The sequence below is a fragment of the Xyrauchen texanus genome, chromosome 2 (assembly GCF_025860055.1).
Source record: "Xyrauchen texanus isolate HMW12.3.18 chromosome 2, RBS_HiC_50CHRs, whole genome shotgun sequence".
NCBI lineage: Eukaryota > Metazoa > Chordata > Actinopteri > Cypriniformes > Catostomidae > Xyrauchen > Xyrauchen texanus.
The window spans coordinates 57,856,426-57,882,808 of NC_068277.1; the positions used below are offsets into that span (position 1 = coordinate 57,856,426).

General features: G+C 39.7%; 1 protein-coding gene and 1 long non-coding RNA gene across 3 annotated transcripts in view; one reads left to right on the plus strand and one right to left on the minus strand.

Moving 5' to 3' along the window:
• kcnj10a (potassium inwardly rectifying channel subfamily J member 10a) overlaps positions 1 to 26,383 on the minus strand; it is a 52,343-nt gene that overhangs the window by 16,021 nt on the left and 9,939 nt on the right. Inside the window, exons 3-6 of one of the 2 annotated variants that reach the window (XM_052138408.1) lie at positions 24,766 to 25,131; positions 24,438 to 24,649; positions 24,126 to 24,257; positions 23,752 to 23,929 (exon numbers count right to left, since the gene is read on the minus strand). In XM_052138408.1, the coding sequence (XP_051994368.1) occupies positions 23,752 to 23,929; positions 24,126 to 24,257; positions 24,438 to 24,649; positions 24,766 to 25,129 (886 nt within the window). In that variant the 5' untranslated portion in view covers positions 25,130 to 25,131. The remainder of the gene's footprint in view (positions 1 to 23,751; positions 23,930 to 24,125; positions 24,258 to 24,437; positions 24,650 to 24,765; positions 25,132 to 26,383) is intronic. The other variant, XM_052138417.1, reaches the window with a different exon arrangement.
• LOC127652278 (uncharacterized) lies at positions 5,417 to 6,874 on the plus strand. Its single transcript, XR_007971698.1, has 3 exons — positions 5,417 to 5,676; positions 6,567 to 6,676; positions 6,774 to 6,874. It is a non-coding gene; the product is annotated as an uncharacterized LOC127652278 (long non-coding RNA).

Genomic DNA, 26,383 nt, shown 5'->3' on the forward strand with positions numbered 1-26,383 from the left:
TATCTGATTATGTCTTTTAACTCAAGCATTATTAATGATGATTTAATCACTCTAGAACAGTAGGTATGGTGGGCCAGTTTAAAATCACTGTATTTTTTATTTTATAATCTGGCAACTCTTGTACTGATATTTTTCAGATAAGACTGCATGTTAGTTTTAGTTACATATTTTATTTATGTTGAGTACTTAGACTTGGACTTATTGGCAAAGTCAATGTGAAGGACTCATTTGTGGTGTTCATCCTTCTCCAATTGTAATATTAAAAAGTATTTGCATGTTGTTAGCAGAAACTATGTACCTGGTGTTTGAGTGAAGGGTGGTGTGTGCTCCTGGCCTCCATATAAAAGTGAAGCAATTCAGAGGGCAGCAAAGATTTTGGAGCGACCTCAAAGACAGTTGGACTTTTAACAAAAGTCATGTGTACTTATAAACACCAATGCAGTGTGTATAAATATACTTTTCATAATAAAGTGACTTGTTAAATGTTAATAGTAACAATACAAATTTATAAAAATTAAACAAATCAAAGCATGTGTGAATTTGATTTTTGAATTTTGTCATTCACAGACTGTTACAGCAAATTATGACAGAAGCTGCCTCTGACAGAGCTGCAGACTGATATTCAGTCTGAGGCAGATATGTATTTGTTAATGACCCTAAGAGGAAAAAAACAAGTAAAATTTTGTATGAGTTAATTGGACAAATAAAAAATTAAGGGCAAACACATTTCTCATGGATTTGTGAAGTAAATGTTTCAATAGATATTTGATTAAGCATAACAACATAAGAGATGTTTATTGCCCATATATTAGAACTCAAATATTCGCAATTCATTTTACATGAACAAAATGTTTCTTTTGGATCTTAAGTTACGGAGATTATTGTATGTGTTCAGTAAGGTTGTTTTTTAATGTATTTTTTTAATAACCTTTTTTGGTTTTGTGTGTTTACCTTCCCAAAAAGAAGCTGGAGCTTGCTTTATGATTATGATTGTGACGGGGAGGTCTAACTTCCACAAAAGAGTGTGTTACCTCAACTCCTTCAAATAACACAAGCATTCAAAAGATGTGCTCCTCTGACGAATCCCTACACAACAGCTTTTCTGTCTCCAGATGCAATTTCAACACCACCCATGAGGCAACTAAGTTCTGATGTGAGCTTTCCTGCTTAGGCCTGATGCTGTGATCCATTCTGAAGATTGTTTTTGCTAGATTCATAACATGCATTCAATTGCCATCATATGTCCAGTACAACTCATATACCAGAAACAGGGATAAATAAACCTTATTACTGTGTTAAATGTTTCAGCTCTGCTACATGAGATAGCAAAAGAGGAAATAATGATAGAGAAAGAAGGAACCAAACGAGCAGTGCAAGATCAGCCACCAAATAACATCACAGACATCACAATTGGTAATCGTTTTGAGCAAAGTGTCTTCCCATTGAGGACTGCGCTTCGATCCAGTCCAGAAACAAGAAAGGTGGTGGGTAACACTGTCAATTACACACATTTGCATAATTCTTTGTTACTTGAAAGTCTATATCTGATTATTACTGTTAAACATATCAATCATCTACAGTACATTAATGTATTAATTATTAAAGTGTTAAATTTAACTGTAATAATAATTATTTTTTTGCGTAGTGGGTGATTTCCTTTTGAATTTTTGATTGACTATCAAATTTGGTAAGTTTTGTGCAAGTGCTTAGCATGCACTAACATTGTTGGCTTAATATTGACTGCATGTTTTTACAAAACTTCAGATACTTGGAGTAGGGTTGTTGAGTGGCGTTGAAATAAAAAACACAGTCTGGAGAATAGTGAACCAGACCATACAAACATTTTTGGCAAAAATGGTCAATTGGAGAGGTGTGAATAGGATGAAGCCTAGATCTCAAGAGGGGTGTGATTGGTAAGTGCATTTGTTGTAATTATTTCTGGAATTAGCCTTAAATCTAGAACCTTCTTGGCTTGACATGAGTTTGTTGAAATAAGAAAGCTCTAGTCTTATGTTAAGATGGACGACCAGTCCTTGTATTGTGCTAAAGACCTTCTTTATTCAGAGTTAGATTTCACCTGCAGTACGATTATATGTATCTGTATTTTCCCTATACTCTTCTAGGCTATTTGAAGAAATCCAAAGTGGTTCCATCTCACAGACGCACAAAATCACTTTCTCAGACTTTGTCTTCCACTCAGCAGCAGTTGGTGGAAAGACGTTCTGAACTCCACTCAGCAGCTTATTCTCTAGCTACTTTCAATAAATATCTGAAACATCTCTTTCGTGAGCACTTGACCCAATCCTACTAATGGACTACAGGGTTCCTGCGGATCATTAAAAAGTCTTAAAATGTCTTGGGGGACTGGACTGCAAGGTCTCAAGGCCCATCAACTTTGAAAACAAATATTTATACGTATATGCTTAAATACAGGGGTGTAAAGTAACGAATTACAAATACTCACATTACTGTAATTAACTACTGTTTCTCAAGAATTTTACTTTTTTTAAGTAGTTTAAAAATTGTATGCTTTTACTTTTAATTGAGTACTTTTTAAGTGCTGTAACTGTACTTTTAATGCGCTATTTTCCCACCATCTGTGTTCGCTACTTCCCTGTCCTGAATTTATTTGTATCTATCGACTTGATTGGCTATAAGAGTCTCTTGACTCCCGTCAAATCAATTCACACGTAAAAAACTTGAACAGCAGCTGCAGATCTGGCAGCAAATGTGGAGAATGCCTCAAGCACAGTTCAACACCTGAACATCATGGCCGCACCTTAAAGGGATTTTCGCAAGCCAGTTGCTTGATCGTGTCATGTGAGTTTAACTTGCTCAATCCATATAAAATAATTAATCCTGCCTCTAATTTGAAGAAACATATCAAGGTAAATTTCATATGTCTGCTTACTAGATTCTGTGTCTATATAGCCTGTAATTTAATTATATATCACTGAGTTTATTGGGCTGCTGTGAGAGATTAATGCAGTGTTATCAATAGGGCTGGGCAATTCAATGATCTCCATGTTTATCGGAGAAAAGATAAATGTTTACGATCAAACCTTTGAGTAGTGTTCTATATCCAGAACAGGGTTGTTCATTACAACAATAGCGATAGCAACTGGTTGGCTGATCTAGAATCTAGATGAAATAAAAAATATTGACTTTTTATTTCCTGGCATCTGTAACTGTACACCGTTTGACTGACAGGCGGTTACGCCCGTTTCACACATACTCTGTGTGCGGTGCGTATGTGGTGCGTATTTTTTTCCGTACCCATGTTAACAAGTTAGAGCTTTTACACTGCACGCGGTGCGTATACAGCAGTGCAGCGATGGTTTACGGACCGAGTCTATTTTTGCTGTGCTGCACCACACTGAATTAAAGTGGCAGTGCATTGTTCACATTAAAATAGACATAGATTGACAAGAAACTGTAATAATTTCATCATATACGCATAATTTCAGTTAATGTGTTCTACAGTTACTAAATTACAGGGTCAAGAAAAACAAAAAAGTATGATTATAGTACCAAAAGTTGCAAAATGCCATCATATATGATTTTTTTACCCTAAAAAAAGACAGTGAACCCAAATGCGTCTCATTCTTCTCCTTATTAGCAACAGATATAGCGCGATAGCTTTTCTTCTGTCAACAACTCGAACTACATGTAAAACAAAGAATCACAATGATTAAAATTAATTTTCATACTGTTTCAATGCCTTAAACAATCTCAAAGTTAACGTTTGGGTTTAAAATCAAAATTCCTTACACATTTTTGATTTTGTGGCACACAGAAACTGCGGATCAGTAGCGCACTGCAAACGCAGCATATGTGAAAGCACTAAAGCGCGTGCTGCTCCTGTACCGTATACGCACCGCATACGTACCGCATACGCACTGCACACGGATATGTCATATAAAGATTATTAATCAAACAACAATAACAAGGAAACGAGAAAACCACTCACTACTTTTGGCTGAATAACTAGAGAAACTATATAAGTATTAATGTAATAGAATAAATCAGTGACATTTTTAATAATAATGGTTATTTTTTTTAATAATTTTTTAATAATACCGACCCCAGATGTAGAGAGTGTGTTAATTGGTATAATAAATGACCAAGAAAGTAGAGATGATAAAATAATTTATAATTATCCTTAGCCTTTATAAAGATCAACATCTGTAGGCCTACAGCAATACTTCAGGCAGAACATTCTCTCATCATTTACTCACTCTCATGCACCCCTAATTTGTATGACTTTCTTTCTTCAAGAACACAAATTAAGATTTTTAGAAGAATATTTCAGCTCTGTAGGTCCATACAATGCAAGTAAACGGTGACCAGAAATTTGAAGCTCCAAAAAGTACATAAAAGCAGCATAAAAGTAATATATACAACTCCAGTGGTTTAATCCATGACTTGTGGGTGAGAAACAGATCAATATTTAATTCAATTTTTGCTATAAATTCTCCACTGAGCCACCACTGCCCATCACCCACCACTGCCCATTTAGACTACTTTTATGCTGATTTATGTGATTTTATGAGCTTCAATATTTTAGCACCGATTCACTTTCATTGTATCGACCAAAAGAGCTGAGATATTCTTCTAAAAATCTTAATTTTTGTTCTGCAGAAGAAAGAAAGTCATACACATCTGGGATGGCATGAGGATGAGTAAATTATTTTTAATGAATTTTTATTTTTGGTGAATTATTTAAGCGTGATGTAGCCCCTGTACTAAACCACTTTTCCCATGCCTGCTCTACTTCCTCTATTCTGCAGGACATGTTATGCTAAGTGATCCTGCTTATTTTGCATTTCTTTGCATTCCTTGCATTGTTTTGAACATGTTTTATGCACAACAATAACTCTGTCGGCATTAAGGGAAATTTAGACCCTACACATATATTTTGTTGATTTGAATGTAATCGTTTCATACATTACGATTTAAAATGGTGATCAGTGTATTGAAAATAACTTTTTAACCTTCATTTCTATTATCATGTCTCTCATGTCTCTTATGTAGTGTTTATTAGGGATGGGCATTCATCAATAATTTTGTATTCAAATATTTTAGCTCATAAAAAAAATGAATATTTGAATATTCTATTATTTAAATGAAGGTAATTAATGAGAAAGAGACGTAAAATGTTTGTTTTTTTTTTTGTCATAAAGTTTGCATCACCATTAAAAAAAAAAGAAGCTTCAAATTATATTCAAAACAAGCTTATATCATGTCCTGTGTTTTTTTTAAAAAAGCAAGGTAATGTGTGAAAATAAAAAAGTATAGAATGAAAGCATTTAATCTCACGCAAAGCGAAGAAAAATAAACATCTAATGAAGTAGACCGATGCAGTTAACATGCATGACGAGTATAAACACTCTGCATATAATAGTTATCATGTTAAAATTGTATCTCCTGTCATGTTTTTGTTGAGAAAAACAAGCTCAGTAAACTATACTTGTTTATACACACCAGTTTAAATGATGGAATGCCCCATGCTTCAGCTAGCAAAGTCTTTCTCAGATGCCATGTTTGTTGTTTACAGAAGCATCTCAGGGATTACGTTGCTTCGGGGATGCTGCTTTCTGACGAGCTATACATATACGAGAGTAAAGTGTACACCACTTATCCAGTGCATTTAAACAGGAACCCAGCTTTCTCACAGTAAGCCACATTCTCACGATAACCCACTTTTTTGGTGTCCATCTGAACGTACTGACAGAACTGTTTGCTCAACAAATGTGATCAACTTGTGTCCACACTCAACAGTGCCACCCAGTGAATTCTGTTATAACTGCCAGTTTAAGTTTGTGTGTTCAGGAATAACATGCATCTCTCTGTATATATGGCCAGCAAAGCACAACTTTGAGAATTCGAATAATTATTGCATAACGAATATTCAAATATTCGACTACTCGTGCACATCGCTAGTGTTTATCATAGATAAGTGATGTATTTTAAAAGCTGGCATACAGTGTTCATTATAATGGGGCATAGGTTTTGCAACTCGGTACTCAATACTCATGAGTACTTTTAAATGAGCTACTCTTTTACTCTTACTTGAGTAGTTTTTAGGACAGCTATATTTACTCTACTCATACAAAATCTTTTGGGAAGTAACAGTACTTCTACTTGAGTATGATTTTTCAGTACTCTTTCCTCCCCTGCTTAAATAAGCAGCCTGGTCTCATGACATTTATGTGAACATGACAACATTTTAGCAATTAAAAATTGACATGCTGTATATCACATCTAGCTGCAGGTTTTCAGTGAAATGTCTAGATGGGGACGCTAAACGCAAGTAAAATGGTGTTGTATTCAGACTCGGTTTTAAGGTGAATTTTATATATATAGATTTTTAAAACATACCTCCTAGCTAACCAAGTTGGAATAAGTGTATGTATGTAGGTGAGTCTGTAATAAAACAATACATTAAAATGTATCGTTTTTCTAAAGATGTGTTTGAGTAAAAGTGTGTCAGTTTCATAAAACAGTAAAAGAGTATTAGAGAGAAAAATGTATTGTATTTATAAAGGAGTGGTTCCATCCACCAGGGGTCGGAAGGCTCACTGCCATCTGCTGGGGGGAGGAGCGAGCTGTCGTCCACCAGAGGGCGGAGGAGCGGTTGAGGACTGGGCGACAGCATGTCTGGGAGAGGGAAAGGGTGAGCAAATTTTCTCTCTCTGTCCTCTCTCTCTCTCCCTGTGTGTCTTTCACTCACCCTTTCTCTCACCCCACGCGTCCCCTCGTCTCTCCCCCAGGTTTCCAGGAGGCTAGGTGAACCACCGGCTAACAGAATGGCCAGCGGGAGAGTGAAATAAAGGGGAGCCGGAGACACAGAGCAGTTCAACAGAGAGATAGACACACGCGGCTGCGCTGCATGTGTGTGTGTTTGTTTATGTTTGATATTAAACTTTACGTTGACTGTTCAGCCAGTTCCTGACTCATCCTTGCCTGACATTTATCTATTACAGCAGATATTATGTTTTGATGCACTCATCTTTTTTATGTGAAATCTTTGCTGATTTTGACCAAGTAAAATTAACAATAACATTTATTGTTAATTACTGATATTTCAAAATGTGTATTTATTGATTTCAAGCAACTTAAAATGTCATTATTTTGTAAAAAAAAAAAAAAGTTTAAAAAAATCATGGTTACTTTTGTAACCTCCGTGACCTGGAGGAAACGAGACGTTGTGTTGATGTAGTGACACTAGAGGTCGCCCTTGGGAGCACCAAACACCTCTCAGAGGCCAATGAGAATTGATGAGTGGAATTTGCATGCCACTCCACTGGACATACGGTATAAAAGGAGCAGGTTTGCAACCTCTCATTCAGGTTTGTGCTGAGGAGCTGAGACAGAGCCCCGGCCATTTCAGCGGGTAGTTCAGTGTTGTGGCAAGAGGGACACAATGTCTCATTCCATCCATCAGGGAACGGAGGTTACAACAGTAACCAAGATGTTCCCTATCTGTCTCTCACTCGATGTTGTGTCGATGTAGTGTCACTAGGGGTCCCTATACAAAATGCCACAACCAGCTGAACTGTGTTAAGTGGACTGGCGGTGCAGGTGCAGGTAGGCCATTGTGTGCCTAGTAGCAAGTGCACCTGGGCCTATGTAACCTTCCCAACGCCCCACGAATATCGCATGTTCCCTCATACCAAAAAAGGGGGGTACAAGATGTACTTACAATGGGAACAGGCCACGTTAGATGTGTCGGCCTTTTCTCTTTTTTTTCTCCCTCAAAAATTTTAAAATCATTCAGCTGGGGCCAGATGTATTCGCATCGGGTTTGTGCGGTTTATGTACGCTACTGTTGCCGTGTTGTCTGTCCGGACCAACACATGATTGCCCTTGATCAATGGCGGACGCCTCCAGAGCCAGCAATACTGCCAGCAACTCGAGGCAGTTGATATGCCAATGCAGTCGAGGTTCTGTCCAGGAGCCTGAGGCTGCGTGTCCATTGCAAATGGCGCCCCAGCCTAACTTGGAGGCGTCTGTCATGGCGACGACATACCTGGACACTTGTTCTAAGGGAACCAGTGCCCCCAGAAATGCAAGGTCCATCAGAGGGCTGAACATGCGGTGACAGATCGGCCTGATTGCCACATGATGTGTACCGTGGCGTCATACCGATCTCGGGACTCGAGTCTGAAGCCAGTGCTAAAGAGGTCTCATATGCATCAACCCGAGCAGTGTAACTGCCGCCGTGGACACCCTATGCCCCAGGAGCCTCTGAAATTGTTTCAGTGGAACCGCTGTTCTTCCCCTGAATGACTTCAGGCAGTTCAGCACCGACGCGCTATCATAGCGACCGAGTCTAACTCTATCCCAAGAAAAGAGATGCTCTGCACCAGGGAAAGCTTCTCCCAGTTGATCTGAAGATCCAATCGACTGAGGTGTCTGAGCACCAGGTCCCTGTGCGCACACAATAGATCTTGAGAGTGAGCTAGAATCATCCAGTCGTCGAGATAATTGAGGCTATGGATGCCCACTTCCCTTAGAGGAGCAAGGGCTGCCTCTGCGACTTTTGTAATGACGCGATGCAACAGGGACAGATCAAAAGGGAGGACCTTGTACTGATATGCCTGGCCCTCAAAAGCAAACCAAAGAAATGGTCTGTATCGAGGCAAAACCGAGACATTGAAGTATATGTCCTTCAGGTCTACCACCACAAACCAATCTTGATGTCGGAGGCATGACAGAATGCGCTTCTGCATCCTGAACGGGAGTCTGTGCAGGGCCAGATTCAGCGCTCGCAGGTCCAAAATTGGCCACAACCCACTGCCTTTCTTTGGTACAATGAAGTAGAGGTTGTAGAACCCCTTCTTCATCTTGGCTGGAGGGACAGGCTCTATCGCATCCTACTGTAGCCGAGTCGGATTGTCCAGGCCAGCCAACACGATGAGTGACTGTGGCCACACCTCCAAACTCAGAGCGAGGGGCACCAAGGGGACAATCGCACTTGATGTACCTGCGGATGGGGCTTTGCGGCGGGGTGGAGCAGGAACTGCCACGTCGAGGAGCCTTGTGTCCCAACCACTGGCTGTGCTGAGAGAAACGCTAAAATACTTACCTCCCTCTGCATACCCACCATAGGTCTGGTCAGTGACGGGGGAGGAGGCTGAGCATCCTCGTGGCTCGTCACAACCACATGAGCGTGGGTGTGTGTGCCACAGCAGGGAGTGCAAAGGTGGGGAAACCGCATTTGTAGCATATGTACTGTATATACGTCGATGCAAGTAGCAACTGGTCCAGAGCGCGTGATGAGAAGCCGACCAATTAATGATTATTAATACTCTTAAATACTGATTTAGAGTACTAATGCGGTCATTCTTTACATACAAGAAAAAACATTCTGCTGAAACCAGTTCATCATGTTCGATGTACTGCGGTCATGACAACGATGGCCATAAATACCGAGTGTGTGATCCAGGGAATGAAACTGTAAGGCGGGTGCCAGTGAGTCTGGGCTACTCCTCGAGAAAACAAAAGGCTCTCATGAGAATTAACATCTGAACTCTCTCTCGCAGATGTAACAGCAACATCCGAGATGCAACATACTGTGCAGCTAACACCTCCCTTCTAAAGTATCTTCATCTTACTCCTCCTCCTCACTTAAAGCTCACTAAAAACCTATGCAATGTGAAGTGTGTACAAAAAGTAACTATAACATGTTTGGTATCATTTAAAGTCTCTCAGTGCGCCTGGTAAACTGGTCTCATCCTCCCAGCCATAATGAAAAGCTAAAAGAAGTTATAAAATATGTGAAATGTGGTGTGCCCCTTAAAGGTGTGCCCTCCCCAGATCCTCCATACCTCCTGTATGTTAATCTACAGGAACCCCCTCAACAGGGGACCAAAATCTAATTATAATGACAGACACCACCATTTGGTAAGCATGTTGAATTATCTGGGTATTTAAGGAGAGGCGACACATTGCTCAGGGCTCTCTGTAATTAGACGATCCCAAACAGTTTACTGTTTGTAGTTTATTTCAGGTGATTGCAATTCGTATTTCTTATGTTTTGATAAAATGTCTAACTTTGACTTATCAATGTCTAATTGGAATTGATGAATTGATTATGTTACCTGATCAATAAATTGTCAACATTTGATTTTATTCTGACTGACTCTGACATTGTGTTTCCCAAACAGATTAAACGATTCAGTATGTTACCGCAAGTCTGCGTCAGATTAGTGACGACTAATATTTGGCATCGATTCAAGTGTACTTGGTTTGCAAAGACAAAAAGGAATTTCCGTTTAGAACAGCAAACGCTGCTTGACCAATCTAAATCTGGTGTCTTACCTCTGTTTTAATTTGATGTTTCTCCAGATAAGTGTACGTGGGAAACCACGCATGGCCAATCCAAAGCTATTATAAGAGAAGTTATGTTGGTCAACTTACATCTGTAATAGTGGCCGTGACCTCTACTGAAGAAAACGTTAAGTTACATTCAAGTGTATGCAATTCCATGGGGCTATACTGAAGTATCTTTGATTGTGTATACGTGAACGTGACCGATCTCAGGTATATAGCAATTACCTCTGTTTGATGATCCAATACTGACCGCTTGTGATCGTGAGACCCGCGGTGTAGAGAAAAACACGCGAGGACCTCAAAGCGACATAGTTTCTTAATCTAAACGGGTAAAGTACAATTAAAGTAGTTAAAGGAATAATCAAACATTCGCTCACTTTTAATGATACTCAGATATCATTAAAAACCTTTTTCATTTATGGAGTCAGATGAAATAACGAGATAATACATAAGAGAAAATGTATTTCATTTAATATTGTTGTGTTGCGTACAAGAAAGACTGTAACGCGCAGAGACCTTCACCCGTATTATTGGAGACCGTCATTGGACCGATAAACGGGCTTACAAAGTGGTGACAGCCCTTCCGTGATCTCGCAACCAGACGAGCAACGTCTTTCCAGCGCAACATTCAACTTGATCCCTGCCCGGGACATGAGGTTTGACCTTCTCACCTATCTCCAGCTGCTGTGGTAAGTCAATCTTTATTTGCCTTTTAGAAGTGTTGAGGGGAGATTGTTTACACCTCACATCTATTAAGACCGGAACCGAAAACTCCGGTGGGCATAAGAATTAGACTGGAAACATGTCTTTCCAGGGAAAGCACAGCAGCGGTATAGACGGGGAAATTATGGATATTTTCGGTGTGCAATTAAAACTCCTTGTTCGGTTAAGCGACAAGGGACTAAAATTAAAGTGGAGCAACAACGAATTAATATCCTGGTATTCTGCTGAGGGTGCGAAATTGAAATCAAAATCAAAATACAATAACATTCCCGCTGCAGTTGTTTATTTGCTTCGTCGTAACGACCTCGAGACCATAACCGAGAACGAACGAACAATAGCAAATATCAAAGAAATCGAAAGATTGCGATCTGACGAATTGCAAAAGTTAAGAGCACAAGTCGAAGCCTTCACGTACGAGCAACAGGGGTGGGCTAGACAACGCGAAGAAATGGCAAAAACAATTGATCAAATTCAAAGAAAACTTAAAACCGGCAGGAATTACATATCTGCTCTCGAAGATTGCTGCGATAAATCCGGGTTTCCAGTAGCTGCAGTTAAACGAGCAGCACTGGATAAAACCTTTGAGCTAGAGACTCAAAATGATGATGACAATGCCGCGTTAGGAGACAGGCCACAGAGAGAAACTCGTAACCGAGCTCTTGTGAACCTGCGGCCTGAAGAACCAAACCTGCGAAGCCCAGTAAAGACTTCGAACAAAATCTAATGACTTGCCAAAGAAATCAGTTAATGTCGCTGTGCTTAAAACCATGATGCACGCGGATGATGAAATCACAACAATCAGCCGCCCGTTAACATGCGAAGAATGCTCTAGACATAAACAAGTCGTAGGAATTATGCCGAGAAAAGGGCCGTTTCAACCCTACTGGGAAGCATTGATGTTACAGGCCACGGTGTACAAATTAGAAACTAGAGATGTTTGGCAAATAGCTCTCTTCACAATTCCTGAGGAGCTCAGACCAAAACTAACCACAGAGATGAAATCTGGCAACATTATGAACCGAGACAATAACTGAAACCGACGAAATGATCTACGAGCGTCTAAAACAGGCATTATTAGACATGAGGGGACCGACACATGCAGATTGGAGAAAAATATTTGAAATCAAACAAGCCAGTAATGAGTCATTTGAAACGTACGCTGAACGGTTATGGGTAACATACAAAGAACACTCAGGCCTAGAAAATGCAAACCGTGACCATGACGCATTACTACAGCTTGTTAAGAAAAATGCCAGCATCCCAGTTCAAACGGCTTTATCCAATGGTGTCGACCCGGCCGAACACACGTTCAGATCAATAGTAGACTGGGGTTCAAGAATAGAAAGCAGGTGGAGATCAAAACCCCGTAGTGTTAGCGTCTGCAAAATGGTTAACAGAAGGAAAGGCCCAAAGAAACTTAACCAAAGATCTCAGAGCAAAATGCAATGCCATTATTGCAAAAGTGTAACCATCTCATAAGAGATTGCCAAAAAGAGAAAGAGATTTGAGAAAACAAGCAAAACATTGCCAAAAAACGCCCTATAGCGACCTGTTGAAACTATTCACAAATTTCTTCACAGAGTTTAAAAAACAAAACTGCCAAAAGGGCGTGGCCCACAACGCAAACGGAATAATGGAAAATACCATCACCAATATGGATATGTGGCCTCCATCCCCATAAGGAGATGAATGGCAGCCTGACGGGCTGATTGTTCCTGCTGAGAGTGCGGTTCAGACTATTCCTATTAACTCAAAACAGTACCAACAAGAACTGTGGAGCTCTGATGGAGAGCTGACACCGCACCTGCAGCAGGACCAACTAGTCAAGGTCACTGAAGGCATGATTTATGACGATAAATACATCGTTCCAGAAGCCCTCCAGAAACCAGTGATAAAATCAGTTTAATTTATACTATTTTAATATAATATAGTTGTATTATAATCACATTATAATATGCATTATATTATAATGGCCATGCATGGCCACAGACGGGAAAGGTTATGCATGGCATTGCAGATGTATATTAGACATGTATATTTGTAGTGACACTGCAAACCGAACAACCTTACCGCCCTGAAAATTCTTGTGATTTGAATTTCATTGGTTCTCTTCTCAGTGCCAAGAGGGAGGAGTATACGGTCGTTGTTTGCTGTGCACCAATGCAGTGGCACATGATAATGAACCAAATCATCTCTCGCTGAGAAGCACCAATTGAATTTAAAATCTGATCAGGGGAACCATTCCACTGGATAGACAATGAAAAAATTTGTGTAAAATGCTAAACATCAGGCAAAATTTCATAACCCTAACGGACCACCGAGATCATAGGTCATAGATGATCAAACGTGTGAATAGCATCCTTAAAAAATGCTAAGCAGAAGACACATCACCAAAATGTGAATTGATTCTTTGACCACAGAGCTGTGTTGGGAGCAATAAAACAAAGCTCAGAAAGTTCCCCAGCAGAACTGGGGCTTATATTGCTCACAACAGCAGACTGTACAGACTCAACTGTGAGAACAGCTTAAGGTGCTTCACACTCCAAACTGCACTAAAATATCAGCAGTAATTCAGATCTCACCAAAGATGCTCAGTCTAATTTGATCTTTGAAATAAAATTTGCATTGGACATTGCAATGGTACATGTTTCTCCCCGCTGATGGCACAAACCATACATTATGAGACTAAAGCTGTCTGTAACAGTTTGGCTTTGACCATCGGAGGAAAATAAAGTACCACATGTCTAAATGCAAATTAATTAAAGGTTCAACATTAACTGTTTTCTCTTTCTGTAGTTGTTCATATTTCAGGTTACAATGTCGTGAGAGACAGATGAAAAAAGAATTCTGATCCCCGGCCTCAAGCCAGGACATCAATTTGGCCATGCTGGAGATGGGTGCAAAGCAAATCTAACAGGCCATTCACACCTCACAGCTCCACAAAAACAAAAATATCTGTACGGCCTCCGGTTTAGCACCGGAACCAAAAATTATACAACACCAATTGCTCTAGATCAGGTTCCACCCATCTCCTAAACATACAGAGCACCCACTTTTATTACGACACATCATGGAACAAAATAATGGCCAAGATTCTGAAGATACTAATCCACTGAAGATCTGGCCCGCCTCTCACATACACATAGCCTCTCACACATAGGATATTACAAACCTGTTTCCATAAAACAGGCACTATTTACAACTTTCCTTTTAAATACTGTAATATACATGGGACACGTGCATGGCTACAGTCACACATCGATGATTTAATTACTAATTGCAAGCAACAAAATTTCAACATTTCCACGCACGTATAAATCAAACCAATTGATTGTTGTTGGAATGGTTGCAAACCAGAGGGCCCCTGGTTTCCAACGCATTGCTAATAACAATATAAAAATAAAATAAGTTGACGATATGAAATGCAGAGGCTTCTATCGATCCACTTCACATTTTGAAAATAGACATGTATCATCGATTGTGACTTAGCCACCAAATCACACACATTAGATCATTTTGAATTAACACTGTTATTATTATTATATATGTCTGTAACTGTGATTCTAAAATCATAGAATTAGTATGCCTGCCACTGATGGAAATACTAGTTATACTGACTTTGTGGTATGTTTCCTTTAATTTAGTATCCACTGTAATATGGTATATTGATGATACATGTTCTAATTGCCTTGAACTCTGTGCCACCTTTCCTTTAATTAATTCAGATTAATTAGTCCCCTTTGCATTTTTAAATACACACTTGAGACCTGGATTACCACTCGCACTGGTGACATTGATTCATTGTTTGTCTTTTCATCATGTATTACTCAACCTTTTATTGTGTCAGTTAAGTTCTTCAGAGTTTCATCTTTACATGGTCATTTAAGAAGCTGTTCAGGTGTATATGCATTGCCAGGGAGAACTCCTTCACCTAATTGAGGTCTGCCCATAAGACCACCAATGGAGGTGGCAGAGAATTCTTCAAAGAGTCAGATCATCATTAAAGGTACAACCAGAAGCAGATGTTTCTCCATGATGGAATGACATGTCCACTGAACAAGCCACAAATGCCTTGATGGACTCTATGAACTGAACACATGTGCTAACCTCAACCAGACACTGTGTTGCGACTTCAGATGCCTCATCAGGTCTATCAACAGACATGGCACTTGCTCTCAGCCCCTTACAGCTGCCCACCTTACAAAGACTGAAGTGACACACGAGGAAACCCTGTGTGTGGCCCACGGTGCCAAACGGGGAAAACTGTAAGGCGGTGCCAGTGAGTCTGGGCTACTCCTCGAGAAAACAAAAGGCTCTCATGAGAATTAACATCTGAACTCTCTCTGCAGATGTAACAGCAACATCCGAGATGCAACATACTGTGCAGCTAACACCTCCCTTCTAAAGTATCTTCATCTTACTCCTCCTCCTCACTTAAAGCTCACTAAAAACCTATGCAATGTGAAGTGTGTACAAAAAGTAACTATAACATGTTTGGTATCATTTAAAGTCTCTCAGTGCTCTGGTAAACTGGTCTCATCCTCCCAACCATAATGAAAAGCTAAAAGAAGTTATAAAATATGTGAAATGTGGTGTGCCCCTTAAAGGTGTGCCCTCCCCAGATCCTCCATACCTCCTGTATGTTAATCTACAGGAACCCCCTCAACAGGGGACCAAAATCTAATTATAATGACAGACACCACCATTTGGTAAGCATGTTGAATTATCTGGGTATTTAAGGAGAGGCGACACATTGCTCAGGGCTCTCTGTAATCAGACGATCCCAAACAGTTTACTGTTTGTAGTTTATTTCAGGTGATTGCAATTCGTATTTCTTATGTTTTGATAAAATGTCTAACTTTGACTTATCAATGTCTAATTGGAATTGATGAATTGATTATGTTACCTGATCAATAAATTGTCAACATTTGATTTTATTCTGACTGACTCTGACATTGTGTTTCCCAAACAGATTAAACGATTCAGTATGTTACACGCAAGTCTCAGGTCAGATTAGTGACTGACTAATATTTGGCATCGATTCAAGTGTACTTGGTTTGCAAAGACAAAAAGGAATTTCCGTTTAGAACAGCAAACGCTGCTTGACCAATCTAAATCTGGTGTCTTACCTCTGTTTTAATTTGATGTTTCTCCAGATAAGTGTACGTGGGAAACCACGCATGGCCAATCCAAAGCTATTATAAGAGAAGTTATGTTGGTCAACTTACATCTGTAATAGTGGCCGTGACCTCTACTGAAGAAAACGTTAAGTTACATTCAAGTGTATGCAATTCCATGGGGCTATACTGAAGTATCTTTGATTGTGTATACGTGAACGTGACCGATCTCAGGTATATAGCAATTACCTCTGTTTGATGATCCAATACTGACCGCTTGTGATCGTGAGACCCGCGGTGTAGAGAAAAACACGCGAGGACCTCAAAGCGACATAGTTTCTTAATCTAAACGGGTAAAGTACAATTAAAGGAGTTAAAGGAATAATCAAACATTCGCTCACTTTTAATGATACTCAGATATCATTAAAAACCTTTTTCATTTATGGAGTCAGATGAAATAACGAGATAATACATAAGAGAAAATGTATTTCATTTAATATTGTTGTGTTGCGTACAAGAAAGACTGTAACGCGCAGAGACCTTCACCCGTATTATTGGAGACCGTCATTGGACCGATAAACGGGCTTACAAGGAACCCACTCTTTTTTGAAAGTGTGGGTTCCGCAGCCCCTTGGGCATGCAGCGAAATCAAAACCTCCTGGCCCTCCACTGGGGGATGGAGTGGTCTGTGCACCACCTCCAGACTTACAGCAGAGTCAAAGTAAGGCAAACCATCTTACAAAGTCCTCAACGGTTGGGCAAAGTCCTCAACGTTGTTGCCGAACAGGCTAGTCTGGGAGATGGGGGCGTCAAGAAAGCGAACATTGTCAGTGTCCATCATCTCAACCAGGTTAAGCCACAGATGGCACTCCTGGAAAACCAAGGTGGACATTGTTGAAACGGGCAGTTGATGCTCGAAAACCCTCCAATGTGGCTGAACTAAAGCAGTTCTGCAAATGAGAGTTGTGAAATGTGTTGTGACAGACTGATCTCCAGTTATCAGAAGCATTTGGTTACAGCTTTTGCTGCTAAAGGTGGCAGTTAGATTTTCACATGAGCGAAAGTTGGCTAACTTTTTTAATAAAAAAAGTATATATATATATATATTTGAAAACCATACTTTGTGTTTACTCAGGTTGCCTTTGTTTAGTTATATCTTGTTTTTAGATCTAAAACAATTTAATATGAAAAATACACAAAAACAGAAGAAATCAGGATGGGGCCAATACTTTTAAAAAGCACTGTATATAATACCTGAATTAAATCTGAATAAATACAATTTCTACACCTTTGCTTTTTTGCCACTTGACATTACAATGTAATAATAATGTTAAGGTTGTTATTTGGCTGACATCTGAGGATTTTGGAATAACTGTGGATCAATTACTGGGGGGACAGGATAAGTGTGGATGAGTTTTGGCCTCTTTCTGGGGTGGATACAGCTTAAATTCGGTAAGTGACTTTTTGACCAATTTTGGACCATAATTCCATGCAGTATGTGGGCCAACCTCACAAGCGAATGCGGCCAGATCCGGGCCAAGAAAAGTTTGTTATCTGGGACGTGCTTCTGAAATGTCTTAGCACAATGACCTCTTTCTCAGGAATGGACCTGGACCTGCGAGTTCTGAACTGGGCTTTGCACAGACTCCCGTTAAAGATGCTGATGCGGAATCACATTTTAGCGAGCGTCCAGTATCAGGATTGGTTCGTGGCTGTAGACCTGAAGGACACGTAATTCAACATCTCGGTTTCCCCTCTGCGCAGGCCCTTCTTTGGTTCACCTTCGAGGGTCGCCTCACGTCTTCACGGAAGTCACAGAGGCAGCCCTTGCCCTGCTAAAGGAAGTGGGCATCCGCATCCACAACATCTCAAAAACTGTCTGGCTCTAGATTGTAGTGGCATCTGTTCACTAAGTGATGTTCATAACACAGTTCAGCTAGGTGTGGTGTTTCGTATAGGGACCCCTAGTGTCACTACATCAACACAACGTTGAGTGAGTGACAGATAGGGAACATCCTGGTTACTTTTGTAACTTCCATTCCCAGATGACGGGAACGAGACATTGTGTCCCTCCTGCCACTATACTGAACTACCTACTGAAATGGCCTTGACCCTGTCTTGGCTCCTCAGCACAAAATCTGAATGAATGGTTATGAGCCAGCTCCTTTTATACCCATATGGCTGGGGTAGTGGCATGCAAATTCCACTTGCCAATTCCCATTGGCCTTTTCTCAAAGATCAGATGTGTTTGTGGCTCCCAATTTGTTGTATACAGTAGAAATATATTCCTGTCTTATTTACTTAACTTTCACCTGGAGTTTATATTCTGATGCTGAGGCTGTATTTTATTTACGTATCGTAGACAACGTTAGTATTGTAACAATAAACATACAAGGCGTCAAATGCTGAAACTTTGCTTGTTGCAGAACATTCTGGAATAATGTTAAACATTGTAACAGTCCCCTCTTTGCAACCTGAACTTGTTCAGAACATTAAATCTTTGTGACACCTGCACTAAAACAAACCCCAATCTACACATGCATTTTTGAAACCAGAAGCTCTTATTAACTTGACAGCGTCTAAAAAATGTGCCAGTCCTCCATGAGACACTGAAGATACAGTGAGACGTGGTGCAGCATATATGGACATTCATCCAGAGCGTTTACACAGGAAAACAATGGAAAAGCAGAGCAGACACATGCAAACACACGTTCCGTGTGAACGGCCCCTAACTCATCCATTTGCGAGTATCTGTGAGTGAGAGTGTGTGCATGAAACAAGTTCTGATGGCCTATATATTTTTTTTCATAAATTACAAACCCGAACCCTACTTAAAAAAACGAATCTGTCCCGACCCCGGCTGCTTCTAACGTGAACCGCTCTAAGAGTGCTGACAACAGCGTATTTGCGCGTGTGCCCAGAACAACATGTCACCACTCAAGCATTTTTTTGCTGAGCTTTCCTACCGGTGCGGGGGTAGGACATCCCCCAACATTCGGGGCCCCACGCAATTACGTGGTTTGCGTGGTGGCTAAAACCGCTACTTAGGTCAGATAACATTCTGGTATCAAACACCCACTTTCCACCACCCAATCAATTCTCTATGAATAATATCATATCCTGCCTTAAATATTTTTTCTTGTTGAATATCCTGTTTCATTTGGAAATACCTCACATTGTGGAAGTAAAATGGCTTGTGGCTGCCATTTCATGTAGACTTTAAACATGCACTCTCTGCTCTCTTATGAGGTCATCATTAAACACACAAACATTGCATACTACTCCCTCAACAGAGAAGTCAAACACACACATATATTTTCATTGTACACTATATCCTACATCCTTTTCAGTGGTTTGTATGACTTTATGCTGAGTTGTCATTGGGCTCCCTCAGAGGCCTGTGTCTCTCCTCCTCACCTCTCTACACAAAAACAATGTCACATTCAGCAAACTGCCACACTGTGACTGTTTTGTACTATAGATTCGCACACATTGGTGCACTGTGGGTACACATCTACACACGTACATTTACACACAGGCACTCATGCACATACAGATGTGCACACACATAGATGCTGCAATTTAGGGACACACTTTCATACACATTTTTGAAACCAGTGCCAGTTTCTTCATTTCACTCCATTCACATGCAAATGTTTTTCAGATAAAGGAAAAGAAAGGACAACTTCCATAGAGCTTTCTGAATGTCTATTTCTACCCCATATTAACAAGATTTTAACTTGTGTGATCAACATGCAAAACAGAGACATTTCTGTGAGAATGCAGTGAGAAGGGATGTTAACAAGGGTGGATTTTGGAATAGGTAGTATTAGATATAAGTGGGGTCTATTAAATAAAACCCTATACTGTATAATCCGATTACAGTCAATTACATTCAAACCTTGGCCGGTCTGGCTAGACTACGAACACAAAGAGAAAGAAATAAGTACGAATTTATGAGAGAAACAGTAAACAGATACACGAGGAGATGCACGTACAGGAAAGACTAATAGACGTATGAGATGGGAGTTGCAGTCAGAGATTGACAAAAGATGAGAAGATGAACAAAGAGTGAACACTGGGACTTGAGAGGCTGATAGCTTGGGCCCTCGATGGGGTAGCTACTGGGGCCGTAACTAGATCCACGACCTGCATGTCAGCACCAGGAACTGGGCTGCTTTGTGCTTCTAATGAGACGTGCTGGCACGATCTCATACACAAATTCCAGCCAAAGAGAGGAAATGTACAAAGGATGGGATGAAGAGATTGGAAAAGCCACATTAGGAGAAGGAAAGCGATGGGAGAGAGAGCAGACGTGTAATAGAGTGAAAATGAGATGGAGAGATGAAAAGACATATGAAGACATGCATGCCAACTTATCTGCCAATAATAGAAAACCCAAGTTCCTGTAAACATGGTCCTCCTATTTACTCCCCTATTTATTACATTTTTTTACAATTCACAATACAATGTTGTGTTTACTGCAGGCAGAATGTGAAATCAGCTTCTGTCCTTTCACCTCTAAAAATTCAATTAAACTTTTACAGTTTTTCCTACTAAAGTCTTTTATAATTCCCAAACTCCAATTCTGGCATCAGAGCTCTGATCTTTACCCTTTAAACTGTTCTTCATTAAAACTGAACTTATCCCAATATACTTCTGGAATACTTTGTTCAGGCTTAAAAAGAAGTTCTAAACAGCCGAGCAACGGTATACTGTTTGCAAACATTCAGACACCCGCAACACCGCTGTGGGAGGCATTTAGAACTACATTTAAATATGAGGATGCTGTATGTAAAACCTTTAACATGTGTTATCAATGACTTTATGCCTCATTCTATGAGTACAATCCATGTGAGGTCAGTAAAAGTTGTTTTAATCAATCGATGATGATTTAAAGTAATATATATGCAGTAGAAAAATGTTTATTTGTCTTGTTTACATTTTGAATTCATGACGCTAATGCACTAACGCGGTATACGTGGCCATGCTATGCACCGATTACACTCTGTTATTGTAATTTATAATGACACCAATACTGCTGCATATATGAGTGTATAAAAGTGTTAACGTGCAGAATAACGACAAAAGAATGATGATAAGAGAGACATATCTTACTTTGGGCAGATGTGTGAATGGCTTTCCCTGCAGATTGCACATGAGTGAATGGGAACTTGAGAGCATTTGAGTAGATTTGATTACTTTTGTAGACTAATTAAACAAATCCAAAAAAATTGCATGACATGGTCTTGGAAAAGGTCTGTTAGCGAACGATCATACAGATGTAGGTAAATTTGCACCAGCTAGCTAATAACTCTGTATGCTAGTGTGTTCATTTTTACTGAACTTGACTGACTGAACAAAGTAAATAAAAGCTATCGGATTCAAGGTAGGTGGTGCTTCAGGTTACCGACCACCTTATGCTGTATTATGCTGGTTTTATTTTTCATTGGAGTCTTGTTTTATGATTTAAGGAAATCTGTTTGTATCATCACACCTAAGACATTCAATAAAGATTATCTAACAAATGTTCAACTTGGAGCTACCTCAACAAAAATCTGGTGTCAAAATAAGCCTTGAGTAAAGGTTGAGTAAAAGCTAAAATGACTAATAGCTTCTGACGGAGTGGTGTTTATTAGTTGTGTTTGCTACGGCACTATTATTCTTCCTCAAACATAGGTTTGTCGAGTATTATTGCTTTTCTATGTGATCAAACTTATGATTTTTGCCTGGCGGAAGATAAAACAACAATAAAATCAAATAGACATGCATTGGCTTGGGGGTTAGCTCTTTTGACTTGGGAAACCTAGCAACAAGGGCTGGGCGATATATATTGTGGTGACGATACAAAGTGTCAACCGATAGAGATTTTGCTATACCGTGTATATCACGATATGTAACTATACATGTGTACATTTACAGCACGGGCTTATTTATCAGTGGGCAGGGCTTCACGTGCGACTGAGAGAATTGGCTTCCAGCATTGAACATTTTTCTGCAGCCGGCCAAGCAAATGTTATGACCCTCATCAAGAAGTGTTTATTTTCATTGGATATTTTACATATGTTTTATTTTCTTTGTCACACTGCTTTAAGAAGGTCTTAAGTTTATTGAGCAAAGTTTATAATAATAACAATAGTGGTCAACAACATTATAAACTGAAATATGGCATACTGTTATATTTAAAATTTTGGTAAGGTTGATCTTTTTAAAAACAAGTGAATTTATATTTAATTTACTTTGACATTTTTTTTATCTTGCTCCAAATAAAGAGTAGTTAAGTAGTTTTAATTTATAAAGTATTTAATTCACTGACTGGAGTTCCAAAAATAGGCATTACAATAGGGTTATTTAATACATAAACACATTTTTATTGATTTTCCAATATTGTAATATATATCGTTATCATGATATAAAATTACTCATATCGTGATATAAGATTTTGGTCATATCGCCCAGCCCTACTAGTAACCAACACCCAGAATACACTAGCAATATTCTAGCAACAGTCTTGCAACCACATAGGACACCCTAACAATGACAATATAACATGATTAATCACTCAAAACACCTTAGCGACCACATAGCTGATCTGGCAACCAACCGTATCTTAACATTGTGGTGGCAAGTTTTGCACAGGCAAGCTCCACTCTAAAAATCTAATTCACATTTACCCTCATGATTAATAAATTAGAGGCAAAATGGAAACATAAATTGAGCCACTTTGGCCAGTCAGGTGTGCTTGATTCGGGTGTGAAATGTCAGTTGAAACAGGGCACCAATATGTGCTCGAAGTGCCAGATCTTCCTGAACCTTCTGCCTGTAGCTTGACCTCAATGCTGAAACAGAGCTTCTCTTGTGTCTTTGACACCTCTCCCCACACTGCTGTTTCACATTTCTCCCATGCAGCATTTCTATCCTCAGAGCAACTCTTCCGGAGCCAAAAAGCTGCTATCCAACCACGCTGTCTCTTTTCTCAGGTGTTACCAACTGACAGTCTTCATCTGCCATCTCAGTCAACACCACCTCGGCACTCCAGTGCAAATGCAATAAAGTTAAGGTTTTGGCACAGACTAACATTTTTACATTTTACAACATTCACCAAAAACGTGTAACACGTAAACCTGTAGCATAAAGCATGAATTTCCATGCTGGTTCAAGCAGTTAGTGCAGGTTTGGTGGTGGTGTAACTGATGGACCAGTACAGCTATGTTTTTCACCAGCAAAAAAATGCTGGTCAACCAATATGGTCTTTCTGGAGAAGCTGGCTGACCAAGGAAGGCTTGCTGGTTAAGCTACTTTAGAAGCCTGGTAGGGATATCAGCATACCAGCATCCAAACACAACATACAGTAAGTTGGTGGCAAGCAATGCTTTTGATTAGTGCTCGATTCAAGACTCATCCTCAAGCTCCTCCTTTGTGGACAACAATCCACATACGTTTACCTACATTACTCAAAGATTATTTGGGCAGGCAAACTCGTGAACCGTATTTTAGAATTTCTTTTCAACGTAACTTGAAATTTCAGAACTCATTTTATAATATCCCATCTAGTTCTCCCAGGCTTCCATACCTTTGGCCGCCCAGGCTCGCAGTGGGCTGTTGTCATCTATCACATGGTAGAAAGTGAGAGGCAGGATGAGGAAGGGGCTGTCAGTGGATGTGTCAACTTGAAAGGTTACATTCCTCTGGTCCAGACGCACTGTCTCCCCCTCTTTAGTTAACGATGTCTGCAGCAGCTTACCTGTTACCTGAGGAATTAAAGACATAATGACTTGCACATGTGTGTTAGAGATGAAAGTGAACATGAGTATGTGCCAACATGTCATTACATTAATTGCATTGCTAAATCATTGATGTCCTGTTTAACTACAAAAAATGGTATGCAATGAGATGATGCATTGTGCTCACCATTATATGATCAGAATTCAACAAGAATGTGTTTACCTGGCAGCCTAGAAGCAGGCTCTTACGCATGTTAGCTACACGGATCATGAGACAAGGTCGTCCCTCATGATTGGCGACCACCGCATGCTGACTGAACTTCACTGTCTCACCACGTTTCTTTGGCCGAGCTACCTACACATAACAGAATAAAGATGTAAACCTTACTACATCAATTTTACAGCTCATGAAAAAGATATAAACACTATGCATTCAACCTGATTCAGATCTAGTCCTTAATCCAATTTAATGGTGTAATAGTATAGTTGTTATTTAAAACCAAGCAAGTGTTCCCCCGGATTTTGTGAGTTTCACCTTGGCAAGGAATGTTCCAGTAATGAAGATCTCCATCACCATGGTGATGACAAGCTGGACAATTAGCAGGATGATGGCAAGTGGACATTCCTCAGTGATGCATCGAAAGCCGTAGCCAATGGTAGTTTGTGATTCCAGGGAGAAAAGGAACGCCCCTGTCAGAGTTTGGACCTGCATTACGCATGGAGTGTGGTTGGATGGAGGGTCGAACTCTGGTGAAAAAATAATTGCAATAACATATTTAAATGTATGCTATTTTTATTTATGTAACAGCTCAAATTCAAATGTGGCCTTTAAAAATGTAGAATGAAGTGTTTCAAAAACATACCCTCACCTAGCAAATCTCCATGCACAAGTGCCACCAAGTACCATAGCACTCCAAAGAAAAACCAGGTGCCAGCAAAGGTGGCTGAAAACAGGAAAAGCTTGTAGCGCCACTGCATGTCAAGAAAGGTTGTCCACAGGTCACGCAAGTAAAGTGTCCCTCGGCCGCTGACATGTTCGATACGTACATTGCTTCGCCCATCTTTTGATAATACACGTCGACGACGTCTTAATGCAGCAGGTCCATTTCCTGGAGAAGCCCCACCTCCTCCACCCAGCAGTGGCTTTAGAACATCTGTCTGCGTCTGGGAGTGGCAGACTTTCTGTGGGGAGGGGCTACGGGAGGAAGGGGGCGTGGCCGAGGTCATAGCTTGTAGGGAAGAAAATGCACATGTTCTTAATTAATCAGTGATAGTCCACAGCCAGAATAATTGTTATTTTAAAAAGTAACACAAATAATGCAGTGTTCTTGCCGCTCCATAGCTGGTAAGAGGAAGTACTCATTGATGTTCTAACTGTAATGTTTGCAAAAATGTCTGTGGTGTTTATTTTGCATAAATTTGCATACCTTTATACAAACAGATGTTCAGACCTTCTGTAAGGCAGTGATTAGTTTATAACATAAACCATTGTAGTTAATGCAGTTTCTAAATACACAACAAGGATTCTCTATGCAAAACATAGGTTTAAGCTTTAAGTATTCTAGACATGTAAGATACACACTGTAAACAGGTTAATTAAATTAAATTTTCAATCAGACTAGATACATGCTAATCTGTTCCCTCTAATAACGTAGGTTGAGCTAATTCTGCTTTATACTGATAAACTAACCGCTAATACTACAACTCAAGTGTTGCTCTCACAAATGGGTTCAACAGGGTTTTATAATTCCTCAGGAAAGCAAAGAGATAAGTCACTGTATATGTTGTATGCTTTATATGTTCCCATATTAGGAAGTTCCCAGAAACTGGATTAATATCATTTCTGCCTTTGATCATTTTTGCATTGTTGCTCCAAACATTGTTTTCTTTGGTTTTATCTCTTATAGCATCAACTTTTTCCCCACAAACTGTAAAATGTCAATCTAGAAGGCATATTTTCATTCCACAAAATCTTCCATGAAATTCCTAACCTTAAGAATCAGCAATAGTGATGATTTACCTCATTATGTCATGTGGGACTCATACACTCTAGTTTCTGTTACAGAAACTTGCTTCTTACTTAAAAATAAAGGTATTTCTTTTAAGACATTTGTATCATAACATATTTTTGAGTGTTTATTCATTGAAGTGATATTAATTTGCTTAGCCTCAATATTGATACATTGATTATTGATTGCATGGTTAGGGTTATATTATCAATATATTTTTGAGGCATTGATATATTAACATATTAAGCCAACATTTGAAATTAGAAGCCTAATTGTGTGCTTTCCAGTTCACAGTCAGTTGGCCTTCTGTTTAATGCAGTCTGGTGTAATAGCTTTGGGGGACCATAAGGGGGAGATGCAGGAAACACAATACACACAAAAGTTACGAAGGTTTTTGGAACTTCTTCAAGAATGAAAAAAATGATGTTGATGAGTTTGCAGATTAGTGTATGAACCTGGTGTAACTGTGCAA